At 41.0% G+C, this 25013-nt stretch overlaps 1 protein-coding gene across 2 annotated transcripts in view; it reads left to right on the top strand.

Annotated features, from left to right (window-relative positions):
* Positions 1–25013, top strand: part of SMAP1 (small ArfGAP 1) — a 97526-nt gene that overhangs the window by 70576 nt on the left and 1937 nt on the right. For both annotated transcript variants that reach the window (XM_052781782.1, XM_052781781.1), the window contains 3 exons: positions 9883–10010; positions 22439–22607; positions 23252–23577. In XM_052781782.1, coding sequence (XP_052637742.1) covers positions 9883–10010; positions 22439–22607; positions 23252–23577 — 623 coding nt within the window. The remainder of the gene's footprint in view (positions 1–9882; positions 10011–22438; positions 22608–23251; positions 23578–25013) is intronic.

Raw genomic sequence — 25013 nt, 5'->3', positions numbered from 1 at the left:
GTGTTGTGTACTGACTGTGACCATCATTCCTTTTTATCTAATATACCTTTTCGTTTTCTGACTGCAGGTGACTCTGTATTTGTCTTGTAAATAAACTGGTTTGGACCCAAATCATTGAATTTGCACTGTCTGGCTATACTGTTGTGGTTTTATGCTTTTTCTCTGCTTGTTGAAGGCCATATTCATAAAAATCTGTCTTTCATTTATCTAGTGTTACTGCAAGTGTGTTTTTTCCATTCGATAGAATCTTAAAATGGAACTGGAAGAATGAAATATTACAGTAACTATTTTTATTTCCTTTTGTTGATCAGTGTTAGGAAAATTTTCTAAGAGTTGTGAGTGGATATTAAGAGTATTCAATTTATATCAATATAATGATTATTATTAAATTTCTGCATAATTTTTACAGGATATTGGATGAGGCTGATCAGTTCTAAATGTCATTATTCTAAAAACTTGAACTTGTAGAAAAATGCTTTGTTGTTTTTTAATTTTTGGGTTTAAGGTACAAATAATCTTGCAACAAAACAATAAACGTCTTCTCTGGTTTAGAATTCACACTGTCATTCAAAATGCATGTTATTTTCCCTCTGGATGTAGAGTAGCTGTAAAATACTATTTTTGTACTGGTTATGTATGTGTTGTGGTCCATATCGCATTCCAAGTAATCCGGTACCGTAGGCAAGCAAATCTTATTTAACACAGTAGAAGTTAGATTATGGCTGTAGAATGAGCCTATTAAAAAAAAAAAAAAAGGTAATTTAGACTTCATGGAAAGCTGATTCTCCTTTATTTTCCTTTAGTAGACCAACAACCTAATTAAGAACTAAAATTTAATCAATATGTGGTTTTGAGATTGCTAGGCTTCTGTATCCTTTTAGTCATCATTTGAAAAGAATCTTGGTAGCACTGTTTTATGATATGATAATGAACTCAGATTGCATAGGCTAACTTGGGATGTAATATGCAATAGAAAGTATTCTAATTGGTGTTCAACAGCTGTGTTTCTTCAGTGAGATACACAAAGGGCAAAGTTTATAATTTGTATGTTAAACCGCATAATTTTAGAGGAGGGAGTGTTTAAAGATCTTTTAAATAACAAATTGAAAGGCAGTGTAATAAGCTAGTAGCACTTGGAATCCACTGAGCTGCAAATGAGATAGGTATGTGTTAATGAGAGCAGACCTGCATATTTCATTTGGAGAGTTGTCCTTTAATTAATACCTGCAGTAGACTGCTTCAGATAGTATTAGAAGAAAGATCACTTCAACTCAATATATCATAGAACCATAGAATACCCCAGGTTGGAAGGCAGCTCAGAAGACCATCTGGTCCAACCCGTGGGAAGGGGAGCCTGGATGAGATTCTCTAGCATCCTGTCCAAGAGCATCTTCAAAACCTCCCACGATGGGGACTCTACCACACCCGTGGGGAGGTTGTTCCAGTAATTCATCTCACTCTAAAAAATTTCGTTCTTAAGTTGAGATGAAACCTCTCCTGGCGCAACTTGTACCTGTTGCCCATTGTCTTCTCCGTGTGGCTCCTTGTGAAGAGAGAGCCTCTGCCCTCTTTGTAGCTGCCCTTTAAGTACTGCCATAGCGGGATGAGGTCCCCCCTGAGCCTTCTCTTCTCCAGGGAGAAAAGACCTGACTCCTTCAGCCTTTCCTCAGAGGGCAGGTTCTCCAGCCCTTTGACCATCTCCATGGCCCTCCTTCGGACCCTCTCCAGTCTGTCCACCTCTTTCTTGAATTGTGGGGACCAAAACGGGGCACAGACTCCAGGTGCGGCTGGACAATGCTGAGTAAAGTAGGATGATCACATCTCTGCCTCTGCTAGTAATGCCCCAGCGGATGCAGCCAGAATCCCATTTGCCTTTGTCACTGCGGCAGCGCACTGCTGATTAAAATGTTTTTTATGCCATATCAAACAATACTAAAATGGGTATGATTGCATAGCTCATTCTTCTTACTGAGTGGATGTGTTTCTAATGAGAATTCATCCTCTTAGGACTTCATTTCTGTAAACGAAGAACAGTAGTAGCTTTTACTAGGGCAGATCAGAATCGCTTGTGATAGCAGATTAAGTAATTTTAATGGATGACAATTCATGCTAGAACAATTTTGGCTTTCAAAACAGCTTCTTGCAAAGTATTTTCCTGAGTAAGCCTCAGTGCTAGCTTTGGGTGTGGGGTTAACCTCTGGGTCATTGCTCTTTTTGTCTCAGTTGAGTTTGTAATAGTGACTTCATCAGAAGGTAAACATCCTGCGAGATAGGACTTACCCAGTGACAATTGTAGCTAGACAAGATAATCTTCTAATAATAAATTGGTTTTTGTTTTTCTTTGCAAATTGCAAAATTTTCAAGATAATATGCCTAGGCAAATTGTATCTTTAAATCTTATAATAGTAGAAGAGGTATAATATCCTCAGTGACTATACTATCATGTTTGTGTTTCTTCTGAGCCTTTTTAAATAGATTCATGTGGTTCCCTCGAGTTCTTGTTCGGGGGTTTATTATTGAGATGCTGTTTGGATATTCACTTTTTGATGATCCAACGACGTTTGTGGCTTTTGGCCTTCTGATTCAGAGTAGTAGATTTTAGTCCAGTACTCCATACACACAAAGGTGGGGAAATGGACACGTACAAGCTAAATATTCTTATGTTCTCCACAAGCAATAGTGTTAGTGTTCTTGCCATGCAACCCCCAATTCATTCCCTCTCTTCCCAAGCTGTGAGAAATCACAGCCTATTTCTGTAGGATAAAACTGAAGCTGCTTTTTTAGTGATCTCTACAATTGTTTGGATCTTGTCCACACTGAAAGAGTGCCCTATTGAATATGTGGAGACTTAAAAATGATGCTAAAATCAATAATAATGGGATTTTATAACATTAATTTTAATAGGAGAATTATAGGAAACATTTTTCAGTTTGAAAGTTACAGTGTGTAAACCACAGTTCTTCAGCACTTAAGTTATTGGCAGTGCTGTATTTTCATCTCTTTGGTGTTAACCTTGTGCTCTGTGCTCCTTTTTGGGGTTTTGTCTTATAAGGTAGATGTCTCCACTTATGCCAGATTGATGTAAATACAGTTTTTTTAAAATACTTGTAAAGAAACTGTATGATATCTATGTACGATAGTGGGAATCTTTTCTTGGAATATTACACAGGCAGTTTTGGATTATTCTGTTTGTCAAGGTATGTCACTTAGAAATTATTTCAACATACAGAAAAAGATGAAAGATTACTATTTTTAAACTATATTACCTTACAGAATTGCCAGTAAGAAGGAAAGTGCATTTTATATATTCTGCATCATTTACCCTGTTTAGATGGGCCCTTCATAAAATAGACAATTGCACATTCTGGAATAACCATTGTAGTAAGTTACAATGAATGACCAGAAGAAAAGAGATTTATTGTGTTGTTACTATTAACTGAATGTGATGTGTGGGGCATTCATCCAGCATGGTTGGAGGTAAAGTATGATACGCTAAATGCTGCTTATCTGCTTGTGTGTAGGAAATGTTCTCTGAAGGAATTCTGTGAAGTTTTGAGAGCTTAATCATGGTATGAAACATAGCTGGATGTTGCTTAACTGAGAAACGTACTTTTGTCGGTACTGTTTGGTAAATACCAGAGCAGCATGGTTGGTCATAAGTTGGAAAGCTGCATTTAAGAAATAATAAAGATGCATTTTTAAGTACGTAAGTATCATATGTGCATATATAGAGATCATAGACTCGTAGAATCATAGAATAGTTTGATTGGAAGGGACCTTTAAAGCTCATCTAGTCCAACTCCCTGCAGTGAGCAGGGACATCTTCAGCTCGATCAGGTTGCTCAGAGCCCCGTCCAGCCTGACCCTGAACGTTTCCAGGGATGGGGCATCTGCCACCTCTCTGGGCAACCTGGGCCAGGGTTTCACCACCCTCATTGTAAAAAATGTCTTCCTTATATGTACTCTAAATCTTTTAGTTTAAAACCATTTCCCCTCGTCCTATTGCTACAGGCCCTACTAAAAACTTTGTCCGCATCTTTCTTATAAAGCCCCCTTTAAGTACTGGCAGGCTGCTATAAGGTCTCCCTGGAACCTTCTCTCTTCTCCGGGCTGAACAACCCCACCTCTCTCAGCCTGTCTTCACAGGAGAGGTGCTCCAGCCCTCTGATCATGTTCGTGTCCCTCCTCTGGACCCGCTCCAACAGGTCCGTGTCTTTCCTGTGCTGAGGACCCCAGAGCTGAAGGCAATATTCCAGGTGGGGTCTCACCAGAGCAGAGCAGAGGGGGACAATCCCCTCCCTCGACCTGCTGGTCACGCTGCTTTTGATGGAAATGGCCTCCCTATGAATGCTTTTTCACTTCTGCAAAGGTTTTAGCAGTAAATAAAATTTTACTAATGCAGTAAATTCCACAATAATTTCAGACAGACGTACCTTGTTTGTATCTTTGCTCCAGATTTTGTTTAAAGTATTGAACTATTTCTCCCAGTTCTGCCTTTCTAGTAATTTGATGTAATAATCATATGCATATTCTCCCTCTATTGCATGTGTTGGTATGGCTGTCATAAATGATGATATATATAAGAATACATGGCAGCTTAGTAACAAAGTTCTTGTAAATAGTTTGCCCCATAGAAAATGAGTTTCAGAAATGTAATGCAAAATTTAAGAGCAGATCTTTCTTGCCGTTTCCTTTTCTTGCTGTCCCTTTGAAGCTCTTCCGCTGGTCATTCTCACTGTTGGTGCAGATAAATATACCAAGGATTCATGGTGTATATGAAAGCTTTCATAACAAAAGGCAGCACTGAATTGGAAATTATCATGTCAGGCATTAATAAAATATGTACAGAAAAGCACTGTAAAGGTAAACTTCACTGGAACCCTTCACTTACTAAATATATCCTGGCAAATAGCTTTTGTTTCTGATACCAAATTTAAACAAGACTTCCTAATCTGAAATCAGAAGCAGCATCTGCTGTTGCACAGCATGGTAGACAGCAGTCGGATATTATCTGTCATATTGTCATAAATGGGAGAAGAGAAGTTTGGGGACCACAGCTAGGAGGAATGGTGCAGAACCACATCTATTGACTTCCCACGTTACCTTCCCTGAGGGAGGGTGGAAGCTCTGCCTTGCCTCCGCTCTCCCTGCAGTGGCTTCTGCCACATCTGCTACGTCGTTCCTGGCTACAGATGTGTTCTCCAGAAAAGTGATGGAAGTACTCTTGATTAACAGTTAGTTGTTTCAAAGTAATTCTGTGATGATTGAAGCTATAAATTTCTCAAAATATTCAGACAGCCCTGTATAACTTAATCTGATTTTTACCTGTTCCCTGGAAAGACTACAGCCATGTTTCATTCTGTCAAATACACGCTACCTCTTCTAATCAGTTTGTAATGGTAGGCGGCACAATTGAATGAAAAGTAATATACTTAGAATAATTTAGAACTCAGAATTCCACTGGAGTATCTATGTTATACTACAGAAATATTTTAAAATTAGGAGGGACAGGAGGAAATGCTTCCTAATCCATGACCTGGTGCCTTGAAGTTGAGAATATCTGTAATCTCTATATAAGAAGTGTGAACTATTATGTTGAAATACAAGTCTGTGTATGCCTGTGTGTGTGTGTATAGATAAATATTTAAATGAAGATACTAATATTGCTACAAGTAATAAACAGGAGTGAAAACACTGTTAGGTTTCTTCTCTATTCTGAAATTTAGTTCTTTATGGAATCTTTCAGGTTCCATCCAGGGGGCTGGGGAGGGCACAGAATGTTTTCAGAGTCGCTTTTTAATGGATATGAGTATTCCAACTACTACATTTTTGAGAAATCAGTAAGATAGGACCATCTGTTAATACTATTCATACAGGCTTAAAACCGTGTTGTAAACAGTAATTCAAAATGTCTGGTTTCTGCACTGATACAGACAGGGTAATATTTATTTTTAGTGTAAAATTCAGTAAGAGATGAAAGGTATGTACATTACCAAATAACACTCTTACAGAAGTGATCTAGCAAAAAACTGTTTTTTTCATAGAATTACTTTATAAGCAGCATATTAAATACTTGAAAAATAGTTTGTTCTTGCAAATGTGTTCTCCCATGAATGTTCTAAATATGTGAAATGCTTGTTTTAGTAAATGATTACATTTAAATTTTCAGTCTTAGATGTTAAACTTTTTTATATTTAGTGAAACTGAACCGCTTTGGAATATGACAAGAGAGGTATTTTTTTAATACATGTGCCTCCCTGAGAAAATGAGAACATTAAATTATTAATTCCACACACTCCTTTTGCATGAAAATTATGCATGGTTCATTCCTAAATTTATCTGAAACAGTGAACCTTTGGGGAGATGTTTTTGGAACTGTCTGTCTGCAGAACGACCTCAAAAGCAGCTTGTTACTTAACTTGGCGGTATATTTATACATACACATCTTAAAGTCCTGGTGTGGATGGAATGGTGGAGCAGATTATACATATGGTCATTTTGCTGTCCACTGACTTCCATTCATCAGAACAGAAATAAGGGAAGGAGGAGACCTTTGTGCTAAGATGTAAGTAGCTTTTTCATAATCATAGATGAGTTTGTAACTTCACTTTTCAGAACTGTTGGAATTGCAATCCTCCCAGCAAAGTCAAATCATGACATAGTAATAAAATTGGCTGAGGTGGCTGCTTCACTCCTATGGTCATTGTTCAAGCTACTCACTGTTTACTCAGCACAGAAAATCCAATATTGCCAAGCCATTCCCATGGCTATTTTGCCTTTGTGGAGCTGTTGGATCTTTCTTAGTCCTTGCAGACAGCACAGTTATCCTCACGAACTTTGCACAAGTTTGGGCAATAAATATACTTGCTGAGATTCAGTTTCTTGCAAATGCCACTCACTTTGTCCTTCTCATATCCCTGCCTTCAAGGTATTTTGGTCCTTGTTATTGGGTCTGCTTGCCATTGCTAGCATGCACAATTTGGTCTCAATTTCCCCTTGACATGAACTGGATTTGAGAATTAGCAAATACCAAGCTATTAAATGTTCATGTTTGATACTAAATTAGAGAATAAAATAATTTGTGTATCTGAAGTAGTCACAAAAGCAAGCATATAACTCCTAAAGAATTCCAAACCAGCACCCTTCTGCTTGGTTGTTTCATAATTCCCTGTATGAAAAAGGTGCAGTAAGTGCTTAAAAAATACACTGGGGACTTTACATATACTGAAGGCAGTTCAAAGTTGTGGTTTCTGTAGCAGCTATAGCTGTGCCACATTTCCTATATGTACTGAGGCATAAAGGTTAGCATCTCTACAGTAAGACTGAATTCAGATATGCATGGATGGTGGTAGCTTCTGACGTGTTCCACGTTGTTGGATTTTGACATTCATGACTTCTGTGTCAAGTTTTCAGATGTATGGCAGTATCTTTAAAATAAAAACTTTCATGCAAGTCAGTAAAGGGGAGCCACCTTCCATTGGAGTTGGAAGGCAGACAGAAATGAGGAAGCATCTCTGAGCGGTGATCTTCTGAACGGATTGTTTCAGAATGCATTGCTGCCTTGTAGGAGTTAACAGCCAAAAATCTTGTTGGTTTTCTGTGATAGTTTCCTCAGCTGAGTGATTTCCAGGCTGGTGAAGTGACTGGTGCTTCTTACTGTTTCTGCTATTTTGTTCCAACTTGTCGATGTGCTGGGCTACCAGGAAGGTTAGTCTCCAACTGCAGTGAGTTTGCATGTGGCAGAACAAAGTAATGAAAAATTATAATATTTGATGTGCAGGGAGACAAGTCTTGCTATAGTCTGCCAATTATTTGTCTTGTCAAATAAAAAAGTAGAGGAGAGCAAAGAGAGACCTTCTTTCTAAGTAATAGACTTACTCTTTTGTTCAGTTATGTCTTTTTTCTTAGAAAAATAAAATACCAATTCTTTTGTGATTATTCTTCAGCAAATGGGAAAGAATGTTGCAATTACGTGAGAGATGGCATTGTATTATTTTAAGTAAGTGTTGGAAGCTTCCTGTGATTTAATTTTAATTAAATAATACATCTTGACCATGCTCTTTACTAATTGGACCACTTCTCTGTCCGCATTAGAGTTCTAGAAACTTTAAAGTGCTTAAAACTCTCATCTGCCTTCAGCCTTATGTGTTTCTGTGGGGTAGTAAGACAGATGTTTCATGTGGTATCACTACACTGCTAATGCTGATATTCCCATGATTGACCTCTGCTCTTGAAATGGATCTTTTCACTCAAGTAGATAACTGTCGTGGGTGCAGGACACTGGAAAATAACTTCTTACAGTTTAGTAAAAGGAGGAATTGACTTTTTCTGAAATATATAGCAACTGGTTTTTTATGTCCTTGATGCATTTTGAAGTTTAAAGGTGGCAATCTGTATTCTGTTGTGTTTAAGATTTGGAATATATTGCTATGTTGGTTTGTAAATGTATGTCTGAAGTTTCGGATGGATATATTTGAAGTTAGCTACCTGTGTGTAATTGTGTGACTTTAAAAACAAACAAACAAAACCTTTAATTAGGATGTTAGATAAGTTAAAATTTGCTTTACAGAAACTTACTCTGAATAATGAGAACAGTGGATACAACACATGCAGCTAGAAGGACGTTTGGTCTTTAAACGTGCCAAAGCATCAGGTAGAAATTGTTTTATGATGTTAGTATTAGTTTTTTCAGTGTAATGTAATCTAGGGATTTTAGAATACTGATCCTCCCATGATATATAAACAGTCGTGCCAGTTGTCATGGCGGTGTTTCGTTTGGAGAGAAAGTTTTGACTTAGTTCAGCTAGTTTGTTCTGCCAGAGAAGCCTGACTTCCACAGTGAGTATTGGATACTTTGAGACTTAACTTCCTATTTTGCCTAAAAAAGCTTTCTTAAATATGCTGTTAACACTATGCAGTCATCATAGTGTTCATCAGAATCTAGAGTCACCTTTGTGTTTGTTGAGCTCTGTGTAATGGCAACTCACTTGTGATATACTTTAGGAATAAAATTTATTAGCCAATTCTTTCTACTTGTTCTCAGACAGCTTAAAATCAAAGGAGAAATGGTTGCTCTATTCCTTAAAAACATTTTGTGATATTTTTGACCCTACATCTTTTGAAGTATTTTCTTGCAGTTCTTCTTAAAGCATAATTCTTCGGCCCTTTTTTGTCCTGCACATACCCACTTTCACCTAGATCACTAAATGTATTCCTGTGTTAAGTGGTTACAAGCACCAAGGCTGCAGAAGGTTAACTCTATACAGCGCAAGAGCCGTAGGTTCTTAGGGATAATTAGCCCAGTGTGCCTGGCAGGAGTGTTCATGTGGAGCTATAGAATAAAGTCAGTGCAAAGTACTTTTGAAAAAGGGGGAAGGATGGACTTTTTTCCTCATGCAAAGTTTAATTATGTACCCTTGAGTAAATTAGCATATCAAGAATAACTGTATGGATTCTAAAATACAAATTTTAATTCAAGAGCACAGATCAGTGTATTTTGATATGTGGCTACCATGTTTGGGCCTTCTCAGTAAGACATCTGTTTAAATTCTCACTAAAAACGTTCGTGTGCTTGAAAAAGACACTTGAAAAATGATTAATGTGTACTAGTAAGTTGGCGTGGCTGTCCTTAGGGAAGTCTTTTAAGTGTTTTGATTGGTTGTTGTTGCTTTTTTTTCTGAAGCACACTAGTATACCATCTTTTTAGGTAAAGAAGTCCTTAAAAAATCTGAACAGTATCACAGTTTAAAAGATGTCTTATCTCAGAAATTGAATACATCTTTGATGGGGGCAGGGTAGGAGGGAATCGGCAGCTTTAATTATTCTCATGTTGTTAAGATCTTAACAATTTTCACTTAAATGTGATTGTCTTGTCTTTTTAAGATGGTCCAGCTGAAGCATCTGTTACAAATGGAGGCACTGCTGCTGTCACAGCGCTGAATGATGACCTGGATATCTTTGGTCCAATGATCTCTAATCCTTTACCAGCAGCTGCTGTACCTCCTGCTCAGGTAACATTTATTTAGTTATATGTGTGTGTAAATATGTGCGTGCACGTGCATATTTTCCTTCAGGGAATTGTTCATTCACACAGAAGGACGGTATGCTTCTCGACACTCGTGGCTGGAGACTCTAGCTGCAATGGCTATATTTTTCTCACCTCTTCAAGCTTCCATACTCCTTGGATACAGAATTAGGAGATAGTGTGGTCTTCCCTTCTGATTCCCCCTGGTTATCCAGCTAAATTGGGTTCTGTCTTACCCTAGTGATGGTAGTCATGTTTTCTTTTTAATTTATGTTCTTTTGTCTTGTTCTTTTTTTAATAGGTATTGCTGAATATATTTTTACTTACCTGTTCTCAGGTTATTGGGCTTTAAGTCATACTTTTTAAGACCTCTTACTGCTTTGTGGTGCTGATATTTAGGAAAGGCTACAGCAGATACTTCTGTCTCAGAGCTGCTAAAAAATTGGGGTCTCAAGCTTCATACTCAAAATCAAGAATGGATATCAAGAAAAACTGATATTGCTACCTGGGCCAATCTGTCTCTTGTCTCATCTTGGAACTTGTATGCCTTTCTTTCCTCAAGGAAGGGTAGCATAACCCCTGCACCCAGCCTGCTCCCTCTCTTACAGCCATGATAGTTTGGAAGCGACCCCATTGCTGTGCCTGTTGTAGCTGAGAAAGGCAGCTTTGGGGGACATGGAGAAACTGCTTAAAGCTGCAGGTCTCTTAAAGTAGCCTCAAAGAACAAGGTGTTGGTGGTGAATGTGGCTGGTGCAGATCAGAATGCACATGTGCAGGCTTCCTTATCCAGACTGGCTTCTGAGAGGGAGGCTTTGGAAGAGTACTCACCGAGCTAACCTCCCCATCTGTGGGGCCCTTTTAAGGTAATTCAGAAGCTTATTTTTACAGAATACCTTCTGTCTCACTCAGCTGAACCAGAAAGAAGTGTATGTATTCTTGAATTTATGGTTTGAGACCTGTGATCTGTACTTGTTTCTCTTTATCCAGTAGTTTTCATAATATATAAAATGGAAGGGATGATGATGGAAGGGAGTTCTGATTGAACTGGCATATTGTAATTTTGTTTCCAAATGTTCTGTTCATCATTGTGGTCATCTCAAAGCATATCCATGTTGTTCAGCAGATTTGATTGTAATTTTTATTCTTCAGTCTTTACTCTCCCTTCGCCTACTTGTTGCTGAGGACTGACTTTGTGCAACATGCTAGGTAGGGTTGTAGAGACTGAAATCACATTTCTTTTTAAACATAAAACTACCAATAGTGCAAGCTTCCCACCATGCCTTAAGCCACCCATAAATGGTGAGGGAAATGAGCTGTATACAGGCATTTAGGTTTGGATGTGTTAGCTAGAATTGCAAAGGAAAGTGTTGGTATAGATTTTCTCATCTCTTGTGGAAGTCTCTGTTGAAAGTACCAGAAGGAACAGTATCTGAGTGCTTGTTATCTGCTATTCTACTGCCTTATGTCAAAATTGATCTAGATGAACCTACCTGTAGAGCTAGATGTGAAAAGCAGTAGCCCACTTCCAGCTTCACTGAGTTTTTTTAATGTATCCAGTTTGGGTGTGTAGATTGAGTAAATTGAAATCTAGAATTGTGAAGTTTCCGCTTGGCCCTAAAATAAACTGGCCAGTGGTAGTAACACTCGTAATGGGTAGGGTTGAATTCTGTTTTTCACCCTTTCCTGCCTTTCTGAAGCTGGAAGTGATGACTTCTGTATGTAGTTACTCTCTGCTCAGGAGAAGAGAGCAGCCTGAGAAACAAGAGAAAAGCCGCCTCTTGTTTCTGTTCCATGAACAAGTGACGTGACCTGCTGGTTAAACGAGTGATTTAGCTGTAGAATACAGGAAATCCAAAAGAAGGCTAAATATTTAAGACTGAGAAAAAGCAAAGTGAAGGGTGATTCCCTGGATGGTGATGATTGGTAAAGGGTTAAATAATGGAGTGGCTGTTAAAGCATATTGAATTACATGTGTTAGCAATTAAAGAACTTAGATCATTTAAAGTGCATTTCTATGATAAAGATTTGGTCACTGGACCTTCTGTGAGAGAAGTGTTTTGAAATGTAGTTTATCTTTTATTGTGCTATTTCTAGACCAAGTATGGCACTAACTAAATGGATTAAAAAGTGGTAGAAAGGATAATATTATTCTCGATATCTGGGAAGTATCACCTTGTTTGTATACTAGAAAGCATGAATATATTTACTTGCTGTTAACAAACCAGCCCAGATTTTTAGTGACATTTTGCATTTCTTTGAGTGCCATAATCAGGAGCAGCAAACAGAGCTTTTATCAAACATGTGGTCCTTACGGTGTATTGCAAGATTTAATTCTTGGTTTTCCTCCATTTTTAATCAGTAATCTCAAGGAAAATGTAATATAATCAGATCATTTCCCCAGATAAGAGACAGGGACATGGTTAGGTAGCAGAAGATAGGTTTCTGATGCTGATTACGTGGGTTGCTTGGTGAACTGGGGCAAAGGAAACGCTCTGTTTTGCTTTAGGATTAACAAGGCCTCGCAGACCTTGCGTTTCAGGACGGTGGTGTCTAGTCTGGGAACTGGTGCTGGACAGGAGTTGAGGGTGCCTCTCCTTTGGCAGTGGTATGAGTATTTTGTAAGATCTTTCCGCTTGTAATATGGATAAAAGTTGTATGGAATTCAGAGAAGAGTCAGGAGAATATCGGGAGACTGGAAAGGGTGCTTCATAATGAGAGATTTTAAGGACTCAGCCTGTTTAATTTCTTGAAATAAAAAAGTGATGTGATTATGTTGTGTCATTATTTTGTGCAAGACTGCAAATGGGAAAGTGGGCATAAACTAGGACTCAGTCCAGCAGTCGAGTAACCCTAACATTCGGTTCCTACATTTGAAACTGGAAAATGTAGAGCAGAAATCCATGGCCAATTCTTAAGTTGAGATGAGTAGCACTTGTTTGAGTATCTATTAACAGAATACATTGAAATTTAAAAAATTAAGTAGAAGAAGGGATCAAATGTGGAATAGTGTGGCTTGCTTTCTCACTCGGAGATACTTGACCACGATGTTCTGCATAGTAGGTGCTTCTAAGATACCACAGTGGGATTTGTGAATGTCGAAAGAGAAGGGAATTTAATGGTGCTCCTCAAACTGATTTGTGAAGCAATGTATGATTGTTGATCTTTTACAGGATTGCTTTTCTTTTCCAGCTTAACCTGAAAGGCAGCATTTAGTACTAAATGCACATGTTTTTATGGCACTGTGGAGCACAGAAATGTCTGTTTGAATGTTTTATTATGAGACTGAAACAACACAATGTCTGCAAACTGTAGGATTTATGACCATTGACATAGCCAAGACATGATTTTCAAATGAAAACAAAAGCATCTGTTTTTCCTTTTTCAAATGTGACTTGAGCATTCAGGATCATATGCACTTTTACTCTGCTTTCAGATATGTGTCTTTACTACAGTTTTCAGAACCACTTAGAATATTTCTTCTTACTATTCTGTATAGCTGGATGCTAATAAAAACTGTTGAATTTGGAAAGGACTGGTAAAGAACAATATGTGAATGAGTAACTTTTTTTCTAGAATTTTGCCTATTAGCAAACTCGGGAAGGTTTAAGAAGAGTTAACTGCTCTACTGTGAAGTGAGATAAAAGGCATATGCTATAAATTTACCCATTATGCAGTATTCATGGACAGAAAAAAGGAAAACAAAGGCATTTTGTATGTTTAGTGATGCTTCTTCATGTGACGTGAACATAGCTAAATCATAGCTATTAGAACAGGGTTTTTTGTTGCCAAACATTGTGTAGGAACTGAGCAAAGGTCTTAGCTATACTTAAAACAATTTCCTAAATTGTTTTAGCCAGATTTTAATTTCAGACTTTGTATGGGTATGTCTTCTAGCAAACGTGTGTTCTTCATTCTTCACTGAAACTTGTAGGGAGGGAGAGAAGGGGAGAATGTGAAGTTTGAAAGTATTAATTCACTGAAACATTTAATGTAAGTCTTTCTCCAAGCAGGACACTAAAATCCAGTCAACTTAAACTTTTTTGGATTTTGTGTGTGTGTGTGTGTGTATGCCTGATTTGAATTGTATTGTATTGGGAGCTGAGAATTGGCTCAGTGGCTACAAAACTATGTTTTTATAGAGATGGTATATGTTCTGCATGATTCGTGTCTGAAAAAAATCTCATGTAAAGTAATAGTATGTTTTAGATAACTAGATGTTTCCAGCCTAAATGATTCTATGATTCTATGTTCTTTAAATACTCATTTTCCCCTGAGGCCAAGTGTGTGTACCTAGTGTGGTTGCCACAGATCAGCAGACAAGCTTCAACTTGCTAACAAATTGTGGTGATGGTAATGTGTCAAAGTCCTCAGTTTTTATGTAAAAATAAGTTATTTCAGAAGTTTGCTTTATTGTGAATGTTAACTTAAGCAGGATCTCACTGGAGAGCTATTTAGTCCTATGCTAATATGATCCATTGAACTGTTTGTAGCTTCTGCTTATGTTTATTTTGAGGTATCTGAAAGCTAAAGTTTAATTCCTTCATTTGGGTCAGAGCAATCCCAAACATGCATACAGGCTGGGCGATGAGTGGATTGAGAACAGCCCTGCAGAGAAGGACTTGGGGGTCTTGGTTGACAAGAAGCTCAGTATGAGCTGGCAATGTGCCCTTCCAGCCCAGAAAGCCAACCGTATCCCGGGCTGCATCCAAAGCAGCGTGGCCAGCAGGTCGAGGGAGGGGATTGTCCCCCTCTGCTCTGCTCTGGTGAGACCCCACCTGGAATATTGCCTTCAGCTCTGGGGCCCCCAACATAAGAAGGACATGGACCTGTTGGAGCGGGTCCAGAGGAGGGCCGCAAAGATGATCAGGGGGCTGGAGCACCTCTCCTGTGAAGACAGGCTGAGAGAGGTGGGGTTGTTCAGCCTGGAGAAGAGAAGGCTCCGGGGAGACCTTATTGTGTCCCTTCAATACTTAAAGGGGGCTTATAAGAAAGATGGGGAGGGACTCTTTGTCAGGGAATGTAGTGATAGGACAAAGGGTAACGGTTTTAAACTGAAAGAGGGTAGGTTTAGATTAGATGTAAGGAAGAAGTTCTTCACTGTGAGGGTGGTGAGGCACTGGAACAGGTTGCCCAGAGAAGTTGTGGCTGCCTGTCGTGGTTTAACCCCAGCCAGCAACTAAACACCACGCAGCCGCTCACTCACTCCCCCCCACCCAGTGGGATGGGGGAGAAAATCAGGAAAAGAAGCAAAACCCGTGGGTTGAGATAAGAACGGTTTAATAGAACAGAAAAAGAAGAAACTAATAATGATAATGATAACACTAATAAAATGACAACAGAAATAATGAAAGGATTGGAATGTACAAATGATGCGCAGTGCAATTGCTCACCACCCGCCGACCGACACCCAGCCAGTCCCCGAGCGGCGAATCCCTGCTACCACTTCCCCGTTCCTATACTGGATGGGACGTCACATGGTATGGAATACCCCGTTGGCCAGTTTGGGTCAGGTGCCCTGGCTGTGTCCTGTGCCAACTTCTTGTGCCCCTCCAGCTTTCTCACTGGCTGGGCATGAGAAGCTGAAAAATCCTTGACATTAGTCTAAACACTACTGAGCAACAACTGAAAACATCAGTGTTATCAACATTCTTCACATACTGAACTCAAAACACAGCACTGTACCAGCTACTAGGAAGACAGTTAACTCTATCCCAGCTGAAACCAGGACACTGCCCCATCCGTGGAAGCATCCAAGGCCAGGTTGGATGGGGCTTTGAGCAACCTGGTCTGGTGGAAGGTGTCCCTGCCCATGGCAGGGGGGCTGGAACCAGATGATCTTTAAGGTCCCTTCCAACCCAAACCATTCTATGGTTCTATGATTATCCTCTCTTTGGTGCTGGAAATGCCATAGGTGGAGCAGAGTGGAAGAGCAGGCATCATACTTCAGAACCAGAAGGGAGCAGCTGGACAGAGTCTAGAGGGAAGGAAAAATATTTTAACTTCTAGAGAAGGGAAATCTGAAGAAAGAGTTAGAAGTGAGACTGCAGGGGAGATAAATGTCTTCAAGCCTAGAAAAGGTTGATTGCAAAGAAAAGGCTACATTGTTTGCTGTGAGTACTGGACATACAGCAAGAAATAAATCTGAATTTTTAATCTTACTGTAAGGATAATTATGTTCTTGTATATCGCCTGAGACAGTGATGGAAATCTTCATCTGACTTTTTCAGGTATTGCAGATAATTCCTTAAAGCAAGAGAACAGATAAGATTTCTTAGTGTTTTTCTTTGATTCTGTGGACTGAATATAGCCGAGTGCTTGTTTCCTCATCGGTTATTACCAGGAAATAACAGTTGATGTTTTTTAGTGGAACTGTCTAGATGCCTAAAAACAAAATATGCAAAATCAAAACCAGGAAGAGTTGAAATAACCAGCAAGTCCATTGACAGTGGAAAGATAAAAAGGATAAGAATTGTACACAGAATTTAAGACCTTAATAGTGTACCGCCTTACTTGCTTCCATAAGAATAATGATGCACTAGGCTGTGTTTTCCCTGCTTCCCTGGAATGCAGGTAGCTTTTGCAGTCAGCAGGGAGAAATTGAAAATGTTGTGTGGGGCCATTATTTATCACCATATAAATGAGAAACAGTAAAGGCCTGGCTTGGCTACAGCCCGTCCCTGCTTACCCACAAGATACCAGCCAGTGCCAGAGACCTGCAGGTAGCAGGAAAGTGCCCGTGTGCCATTTTCTCTTAACTCCACGTGTCCCACCGTCCTCTTCACCTCTTTCGTTTCCACTGCGGCCACCTCTCTTTTGATTTACGGGTGTCAGAGCAGCTGTCCCTGCCAGGGCAGAGGCTTCGACCCAGACAGAGCTTCGCATGATGGATGCAGCCCTGCAGGTCACAGGCTGCGGGGAGTGCCTGGAGCCTCTCCGTGAGGCCACGAGAGGAGATCTTCTCACCTGCAGGAGACGTGCTGTTCTTCAAGAGCTGTGTCAGCCGGTGGAGGAGTTACGGCAGGAGGTGAGAGAGAGGATGAGAGACAGACAGGATCTTCTCAGAGATGCAGCAGCTTCGGGAGCGCCGGACCCCAACCACAGTGGAGACACCAGCAGAGTCTGCTCCTGCCAGAGCGGTAAGTGCAAGCTCTGGGGAAGGCGAAGAATGGAAGCTGGTGACTTCTGGCACTGAGAAGGTGGCTCCAGCTCCACCTGAAGACTTGCAACTGCAGAACTGGTTCGCGGCCCTCCAAGCCGAAGAGGTGCTTTCAAGTGAAGCACCTGAGGCAACTGATGCTGAGCCATGCAAGGCCACCAGGATGAAGCAGCAAGTGATAGTAGTGGGCAACTCCCTGCTGAGGGGGACAGGCACCCGTCTGCTGACCTGACCTGAGCTGTTGTCTAGAGAATGTTGCTGCCTGCCAGGGGCTTGGATCTGGGACGTTGTGAGGGGAGTGCTGAAGCTTGTCCAGCCCTCTGTTACCCCTGGCTTTTCTTCCATGTGGGCACTGCCAGGGATAATCTGGAGGGAAGAGTTGACTGCAGAGCTCTGGGGGTGGTTAGTGAGGGGTACAGGGGCCCAGGTCGTGTGCTCCTCAATCATGCCAGTGAAGGGAAAGAGTGTGAAGAGGAGAGCACTGATGCTGCGTGTCAACCATTGCTTGTAGAGCTGGCAAGAGGGTTTGAGTTTCTCTGACTGCGGGACCCTGTTTGAGGATTAGCATCTGCTTGGGAGAAACGGGATCCACCTCACCAAACAGGGAAAAGCTGTCTTTGCCAGCAGGATGGCTGGCCTGGGTAAGGAGGGCTTTAAACTAGGGGAATGGATGATGAGCCAGCTGAGAGCTTATAGGTAAGGACTTCAGAGCAGACAGGGATGGGTGACATTGTATTGGGTGTCTGCTATAGGTTACCTGACCAGGAGGAGCAAGCAGATGAGGTCTTCTGCAGACAGCTAGGAGCAGCCTCACACTTGCAGGCCCTGGTCCTCATCGGGGACTTCAGCCACCCCAGTATCTGTTGGAGGGGCAACACAGCAGGACATAAGCAATCCAGAAAGTTCCTGGAGAGCATCAGTGACAACTTCCTGACCCAAGTGATAGAGGAGCCAACGAAGAGGGGTGCTCTGCTCGACCTCATACTCACAAACAAGAAAGGGCTCATTGGGGATGTGAAAGTCGAAGGCCGCCTTGGTTGCAGTGACCACGAGATGGTGGATTTGAGGATCATCAGAGAAGACCACAAGCGAGATCACAAGCTTGGACTTCAGGAGAGCAGACTTTGGCCTCTTCAGGGATCTGCTTGAAAGAGTCTGATGGGATAAGGCCCTGGAGGGAAGAGGGACTCAAGAAAGCTGGTTGATATTCAAGGATCACCTCTTCCAAGCTCAAGAGCGGTCCATCCTAATGAGCAGGAAGTCAGACAAATGATGCCAGGAGGCCTGCATGGATGAACAAGGAGCTCCTGCCAAACTCAAACACAAAAAGGAAGCCTACAGAAGGTGGAAGCAGGAAGAGGTAACCTGGAAGGAATACAGAGACACTATCCGAGCATGCAGGGATGGGGTTAGGAAAGCCACAGCCCAACTGGAGTGGAATCTGGTCAGGGATGTCAAAGGCAACAGAAGGACTTAGAAGTACACAGGTGACAAAAGGAAGAGCAGGGAAAATGTGGGCCCATTTCTGAAAGGGGCAGGGGCCCTGGTGACAACAGGACATGTAAACGTGAAGACTGAGGTACTGAATGTCACCTTCGCCTCAGTCTTTACTGGCAAGACCAGCCTTCAGGAGTCCCAGGCCCAAGAGACCAGGGGGAAAGGCTGGAGCGAGGAAGACATACCCTTGGAGGAAGAGGATCGGGTCAGGCAATACTTAAGCAAACTGGACATAGATCAAGGCCCTGATGGGATGCACCCACAAGTGCAGAGGGAGCTGGCTGATGTCTTTATGAAGCCACTCTTGATAATCTTTGAATCATCATGGTGATTGGGAGAGGTGCCTGAGGGTTGGAAGAAAGCAAATGTCACTCCTATCTCCAAGAAGGACCAGAAGGCACCTACAGGCCAGTGAGCCTCACCTCGATCCCTGCGTGCTGTGTCCAGTTCTGGGCTGCCCAGTACAAGAGCCATGGACGTACTGGAGAGGGTCCAACAAAGGGCCGCTAAGATGATGAAGGGACTGGAGTATCTCTCCTATGAGGAGAGGCTGAGAGAGCTGGCACTGTTCAGCCTGGAGGCTCAGGGGCATCTCATTAATGTATATAAATGCCTGATGGGAGGATACAAAGAGGACGGAGCCAGGCTCTTTCCAGCAGTGCCCAGTGACAGGACCACAGGCAATGGACAAAAGCCATCTGGACTGCTACAGCTGTCAGACCAACTTAAAATATTGAGGATGTCATGATCTTTACCTGCTGTTTTGCAGTTTTGGCAATTAAAAGCCAAAATGAAAATACTTATTTTTAGTCTCATGCCTTAATCTAAACTTCTTGTCAGCCACGTGCTGTTTGTGTGGTCAGATGGCAAGTGTGAAGTGATGGATTCAGCTCCCATATTTGTGATCCTGACACATCTGACCAATATTTCACAGTGGAAACTTCCTTTGGATAGGTATTACCTTTTATGGGTAATACATAAGCTATTGCTGACAAAAATTATTTATGTTTAAACATGAAGCATATTGGAGATGATTTCCAGTAGTTCTGAAAAACTGTTACACTAACATCGTGAAACCGCTCAGCAGTATGTTCCCGAACCACCTGACAAGCGTTTAGTTTTGGTATAATGACTGGTTGAGAGCACTACGTGTAGCCTTTCTTAAAGGAAAACTATTATACGTATGCCAGGTGTGTGCTTTTACGGGGGTCTCGGATAGTGTGAGAATGTTAGATACGTGAAAATCATGTCAATGTTTTTTGGTTTTTGTTTTTGCTTGAATGCCACCTGCTGTTTTCTTGCCATGTATTTTGCATTACCTTCCATTTATTAGCTGATGAATACTTCAGGGAGTGCTTGTTCAGTGCTTTGGCTCCTCTCAGAATCTTCCAAAAACAAACTGAATGAAGAGACGTTAAGTGAATATTTATCTCATGACATAAATGTAATAGATGATCAGTCCTCTGGGTCTTTGGCTCTCCCTTCCCTTCTGTGCACACATAGTGATTTGCTTTATTTTGTTAAAGCACCTATAGTAACAGTATTTCATAGATTTGGAGACACTTCAAACTGTGGTTCATCCCAGATGAAAGCAGTTTCTTTGATGCTGTTATTTATTTAAAAAAAAAACCAACCAAAAACCAAACCAAACCAACAACAAACCCAGCAGACATGTCTGCTCTTCTCCCTTCTAGAGGAAAACAAACCCCTTCCCTGCTGAAACCGCCTCTGTTAACTGGCTTCCCCTGCTTACGTGTACTTCTCCAGTCCGCTGAGCACGGCTGTCGTACAGAGGCTGTCTGAGGCAGATGCCGCGGTAGGAGGACCATGTCAGTGTGGAATAATTCAATATTGGGACTTCCTGGGTACATGCACAGTAAAACAAATACCGCTATTTAGGAGGGGCTTTTACCTGAATGTATCATTGAATCCAACTCTGGTATTTTTAAAGACTGGTTATGCCACACGGACAAAGAGTTGTCTCAAATGGAGAGGGCTTCCTACTACCCATTAAAAAACGTCAATTTTGCTTTGCAACCAGAAATTTTTGTTAGTAATGAGCAAGAGGCAGTAGCTTTTATAATAGGTACGTAAGGACGTTGGTATTTTAAGTGTACCTTGGCCAGAGAGAAGGTGTCACAGGAGCTGAACAATTCCTGGTTCTGTCTGCTTTCCCTTTGTAGTGCCATCACCCTCCCTTTTGTTGCTTACTGCGGTCTAGTGACCTTGGTCCACATCAGCTGTTGTACAAATGCAGGGTTTTCAGTTGCCACCGAGTTTCCATTTCTTGTTCTTTTTCTCTTCCCTTTCCACAGCAGTTTTAGAGATTTTTCACCATCAACCATGTGAACCTGCACTCCTGATGGTTTCTGGCCAATTTACTTGGTACCGGAATTGTTTTGCAGGTTTTTTTTTTCCCCTCCAATTTATAACACTGAGCTTTTTAGCTTTTTCGAGAGCTTTTTAGCACTTCAGGAGTCCAATGTGTTTTCTGAAGCTGCATATTGAATGTTTGTGTCGTGGTGTTTGTACAAACCCAGTGTGACCGTAGTGGACTTCTCAGCGCCTAGTCAGCAGCCTGCCAGCAAAACCAGGAAAGGTTTGGAGGTTGTTGCTTTAGGCAACAATATAGGTGTGTTACCATATCTGCGTATGTCGTGGTGGCTTCTTGTCTGTCTGACAAACTTTGGTATGCGACGACAGCAAACGGAGGGACCTGGTTGCAGATCCAGTCCGTTCACGGTGGTAGAGCAAGGAGGATTTTCCTTCAGTGCAGGAAAGAGTCGAAACCCAGAGGTGCTGTGGGATTAGGCAGGTGTATGCTAAGCAGTTGGGCAGCATTTAGCTGGACTAAAATAAGGCCATAATTTAGCTATGCATTGCGATCCTGGCTCTTTTTCAATGCCTATACAGTTGATTCGCATCGAAAGTTCCCACTGGTAACAGGATGAGTTGTGTATTTTAAGAAATACAACGAGAATGCAGCGTGTTGGCTAGTACCCTAGGCAAGCGCCCATCTGGAGCTGTAAGTGCATGAGCAGCAAAGCAACAGCACTGAAAGACACCTGGATGTTTACCCAACATTCCGGTGCAAGAGCAGTAAAAAGCCTGACAGTCTGGGTGCATTTTAGTTTTTCAGTTGTAGGCTACAGTAAGTTTTAGATAATTGCACTTTCTCAATAAATGAAATGTGCTTAAAGAACTCTAAGCCAGTTACAAACAATGTATTTTAGAAATGTTACTGCTTTAAGTAATCAACTGAAATTTTACTTTTGCCTTTTCTCCAAAAAACCTGTTCATCTTAGTTGTAGTAGTATATTCCAGAGCACTTAATCTTTTGTTTTCGCTCTCCTCTAATCTATTCTGCCTATGAGAGGGTTAATGAGATGTGAATTGTAATCTCCTTATTGATTTCCTAATTATTTTTCATAATCTAACCACAGCTCATGATTTACACTTCTCACTGATGAAAAATGTAGGAGGAATGGCAGTGGATAATCTGTATGTGTGCACCCTGGAGCTGGTTGGGGTTTTAGTTTTGTGTGTTTTGTAACCTCCGTCTGGTCTTCTTTCCATACCATATGTACTGCTTTTTTGTCTTTGGTCATACCACAGCTTTTTAAATCCTCATTTACTTCAAGTTAATTTCTGTAAATGAACTGGTTTTTATTTGGTTCAGGAGTGAGGATGTGCAGTAAATATTGAACGTAACATCTTCTGCCGGTTTCATTCAGTAGTCTGTCCTGACCTTTATTTCCCAGAGCACTTCCACTAAACCAGCAGCTGCCGCCTTGTCTGCGGCATCCGGGGATCTTGATCTATTCACTGAGCAAACAACAAAATCTGAAGAATCAGCAAAGAAACAACTCTCCAAAGACTCCATCTTATCACTGTATGGCACAGGAACCATGCAGCAGCAAAATGCTCCAGGTAAATAATTTTGTAAAGATTTCTGTGCAGTCCTGTTTTAAGCTTTACCTAGAAGAGTTTTGTCCTACAAGTATAAAATGTAAGGTTGGTTACCCCGCTGCCTATATTCAAGCGAAGATTTTTATTTTTATTATTTGTAAAAATGAGAAAATTACTGAAATGTAATACAGAAGCTCAAAAAAAAAATAGTATGCGATTTTAATTTGTTTATAGCTGTTCAAATTATCAAGTATACGATTTCCTGAAAGATTTGTGAATTCAGCTTCTGCCGTCTAATTCATCGCTCGAGGTCTGGGTCTCTGCTGTGCCAACAGGAGGCTGGCCGGATCAGCACAGAGCTGTCGTACCTTCACTTTAGCTATGTTTGTGTGAAAACAAAAACCTCCAATACCGCGACTAAAAGACTCTGGTTCACTGCAGGGATTTGCCAAACTCTTTTTGGCAGTTAATGTCTGGCAGTGAGTCCCTTTCCTTTGAGAGCTGTTAAGCCATTTTTTACTTTCACCAGAGACTAAATTAACAGCACTGACGTACAACTGGATAGAGTTACCCTTTAAAATTCTTTTGGTGCGCTTCTGACTTACGGGGATGGGGGAGAAAAATGACAAAACGCTTTTGCTGAAGTTTTCCCTTCTCTGGTTCAGGTATGTTCATGGGGTCATCCTCTATGCCATTTACCACACAACCATCCACTCATTTTCAAGGCTTTCCAGCCATGGGAGTTCCTGTGCCTGCAGCAACTGGGATGATGGGAAACGTGATGGGACAGTCGGTGCCAGTCATGGGACAGAGCACAGGTGTGATGGTAGGAATGGGAATGCCCAATGGATTTACTGGTGCTACACAAACTGGTGTGATGGGACTTCCTCAAAATGTCGTTGGACCTCAAGGTGGAATGGTGGGACAGATGGTCACGCCACAAAAGTACGGATTGCAACAAAGCCAACAAGCTCCATGGAACCTCTCTCAGGTAAAGACTTGCTATTATTCCAGACAAGAGTGCTTTAGAAAAGCTGCTGCTTTTCAGACACAAAATGTTTGGCTGTAGTTGCGGTGTAGCCACATTACAGACTGCTGGACTATGAACTGCTCAGAGGCACTGGGAAAAAAACCCAGTGAATAATTCAATTAGATATAACTAATACATAAGCAGAGAATAAATTTTGCCAAGGTAGACCAGTTCTCTGCTTCTGTAGCTGCTCTCATCCTGGCATCTGAGCTAGCCAGGTAAAAAGCTAGCTTAGCTATAGTTACAGGATACCGAGATGTAAACACAGCCTTATAACTAAAAGCAGAATTTAACTGCTTGAGGATAGCTCTTAACAATTAATACTTTTGTTTACAGACTTCAGGATAAATTTCAGTGGAATGTGCCATGCTTTGCACTCGTAACATTCTCCTGTAGATAACTTGCTCAGGCTAATCTGTTATTTATCTGTAGCATTTCCGTGCTACTTACAAATTTCTTAAACATGTTTAAAAGGTTCTCTAAAAGTGTTCGTGTAGACTTAGTGCTGTATTTGTACATTATCCAATGAAACACCTTAATCTGGTACTTGAGAGGTTACTGGGGGGGCGATGACAAACCTAAGTGATTCCCTTGGAGTTCAGTATGGATGATAGCAACTTTTTTTCATGCTATTATTTGAATTATAAGAACAATATAATAATTCCATGCTGCTTACTGTAGTAACTCAGGAGGTGAACCTTAGTGTCGTACTTAATTGGATTATATTAATTTTTACTGTTCTGCTCAGTCCTGTGGTGTAAACACTGATGAAGGTAAGCAGCATTTCTTACATGGATAAAACAGCCCCAATTAGAAAATACAGGCTATAATTCTGCCTTGAAAAGTAATTTTTAAACGGTGGGAATTTCAAAATGTCAAACCAGAAAAATCTGTGGATTTACTGCAAACAGTCTTTTTCTAGGTATCTAACTTTCAAAAGACCCGTATCAGCTTTGAAATTAAAATTGTGCTTCTTATCAAGTGTATAGTAAAAGCTGGCTCATAGAACAAGCCTTTAACGTGTTGCTGTACGCCTTGCACATCAGATGTCACCAGCGTGCTGACGTTCCACAGTTTGTAGGGGAACTGTGATCTCATCTCTGGCTCCAGTCGAAAGGGGGAGAGCTTGCTTTACTTACCAGAATAGCGTGCTTTATATAGTCTGCTTCCTAAGAATTCTACTCCAGAAGAGATTAACAGCTAGGTAAAGCATGTGTTCGTTAGCTTTTTTGAAATTTCCACAGTCAGTGGTGGGTTGTTTTTGCAGATACACATGTGAAAGCACACAGTACTGAATTTTACCCTGAAATACTAGTTTGCAACTTAACAATTTTTTTCACCATTTTTGCTTTGCAAGCCGGTATTGTTGGCTCATGCTTATGTGAACTCTGATTTTT

Source organism: Harpia harpyja, chromosome 3 (genome assembly GCF_026419915.1).
Source record: "Harpia harpyja isolate bHarHar1 chromosome 3, bHarHar1 primary haplotype, whole genome shotgun sequence".
Classification (NCBI taxonomy): Eukaryota; Metazoa; Chordata; class Aves; order Accipitriformes; family Accipitridae; genus Harpia; species Harpia harpyja.
Note: the sequence above shows the minus strand (reverse complement) of the source record. Positions and strands in the feature narration are given on the sequence as shown.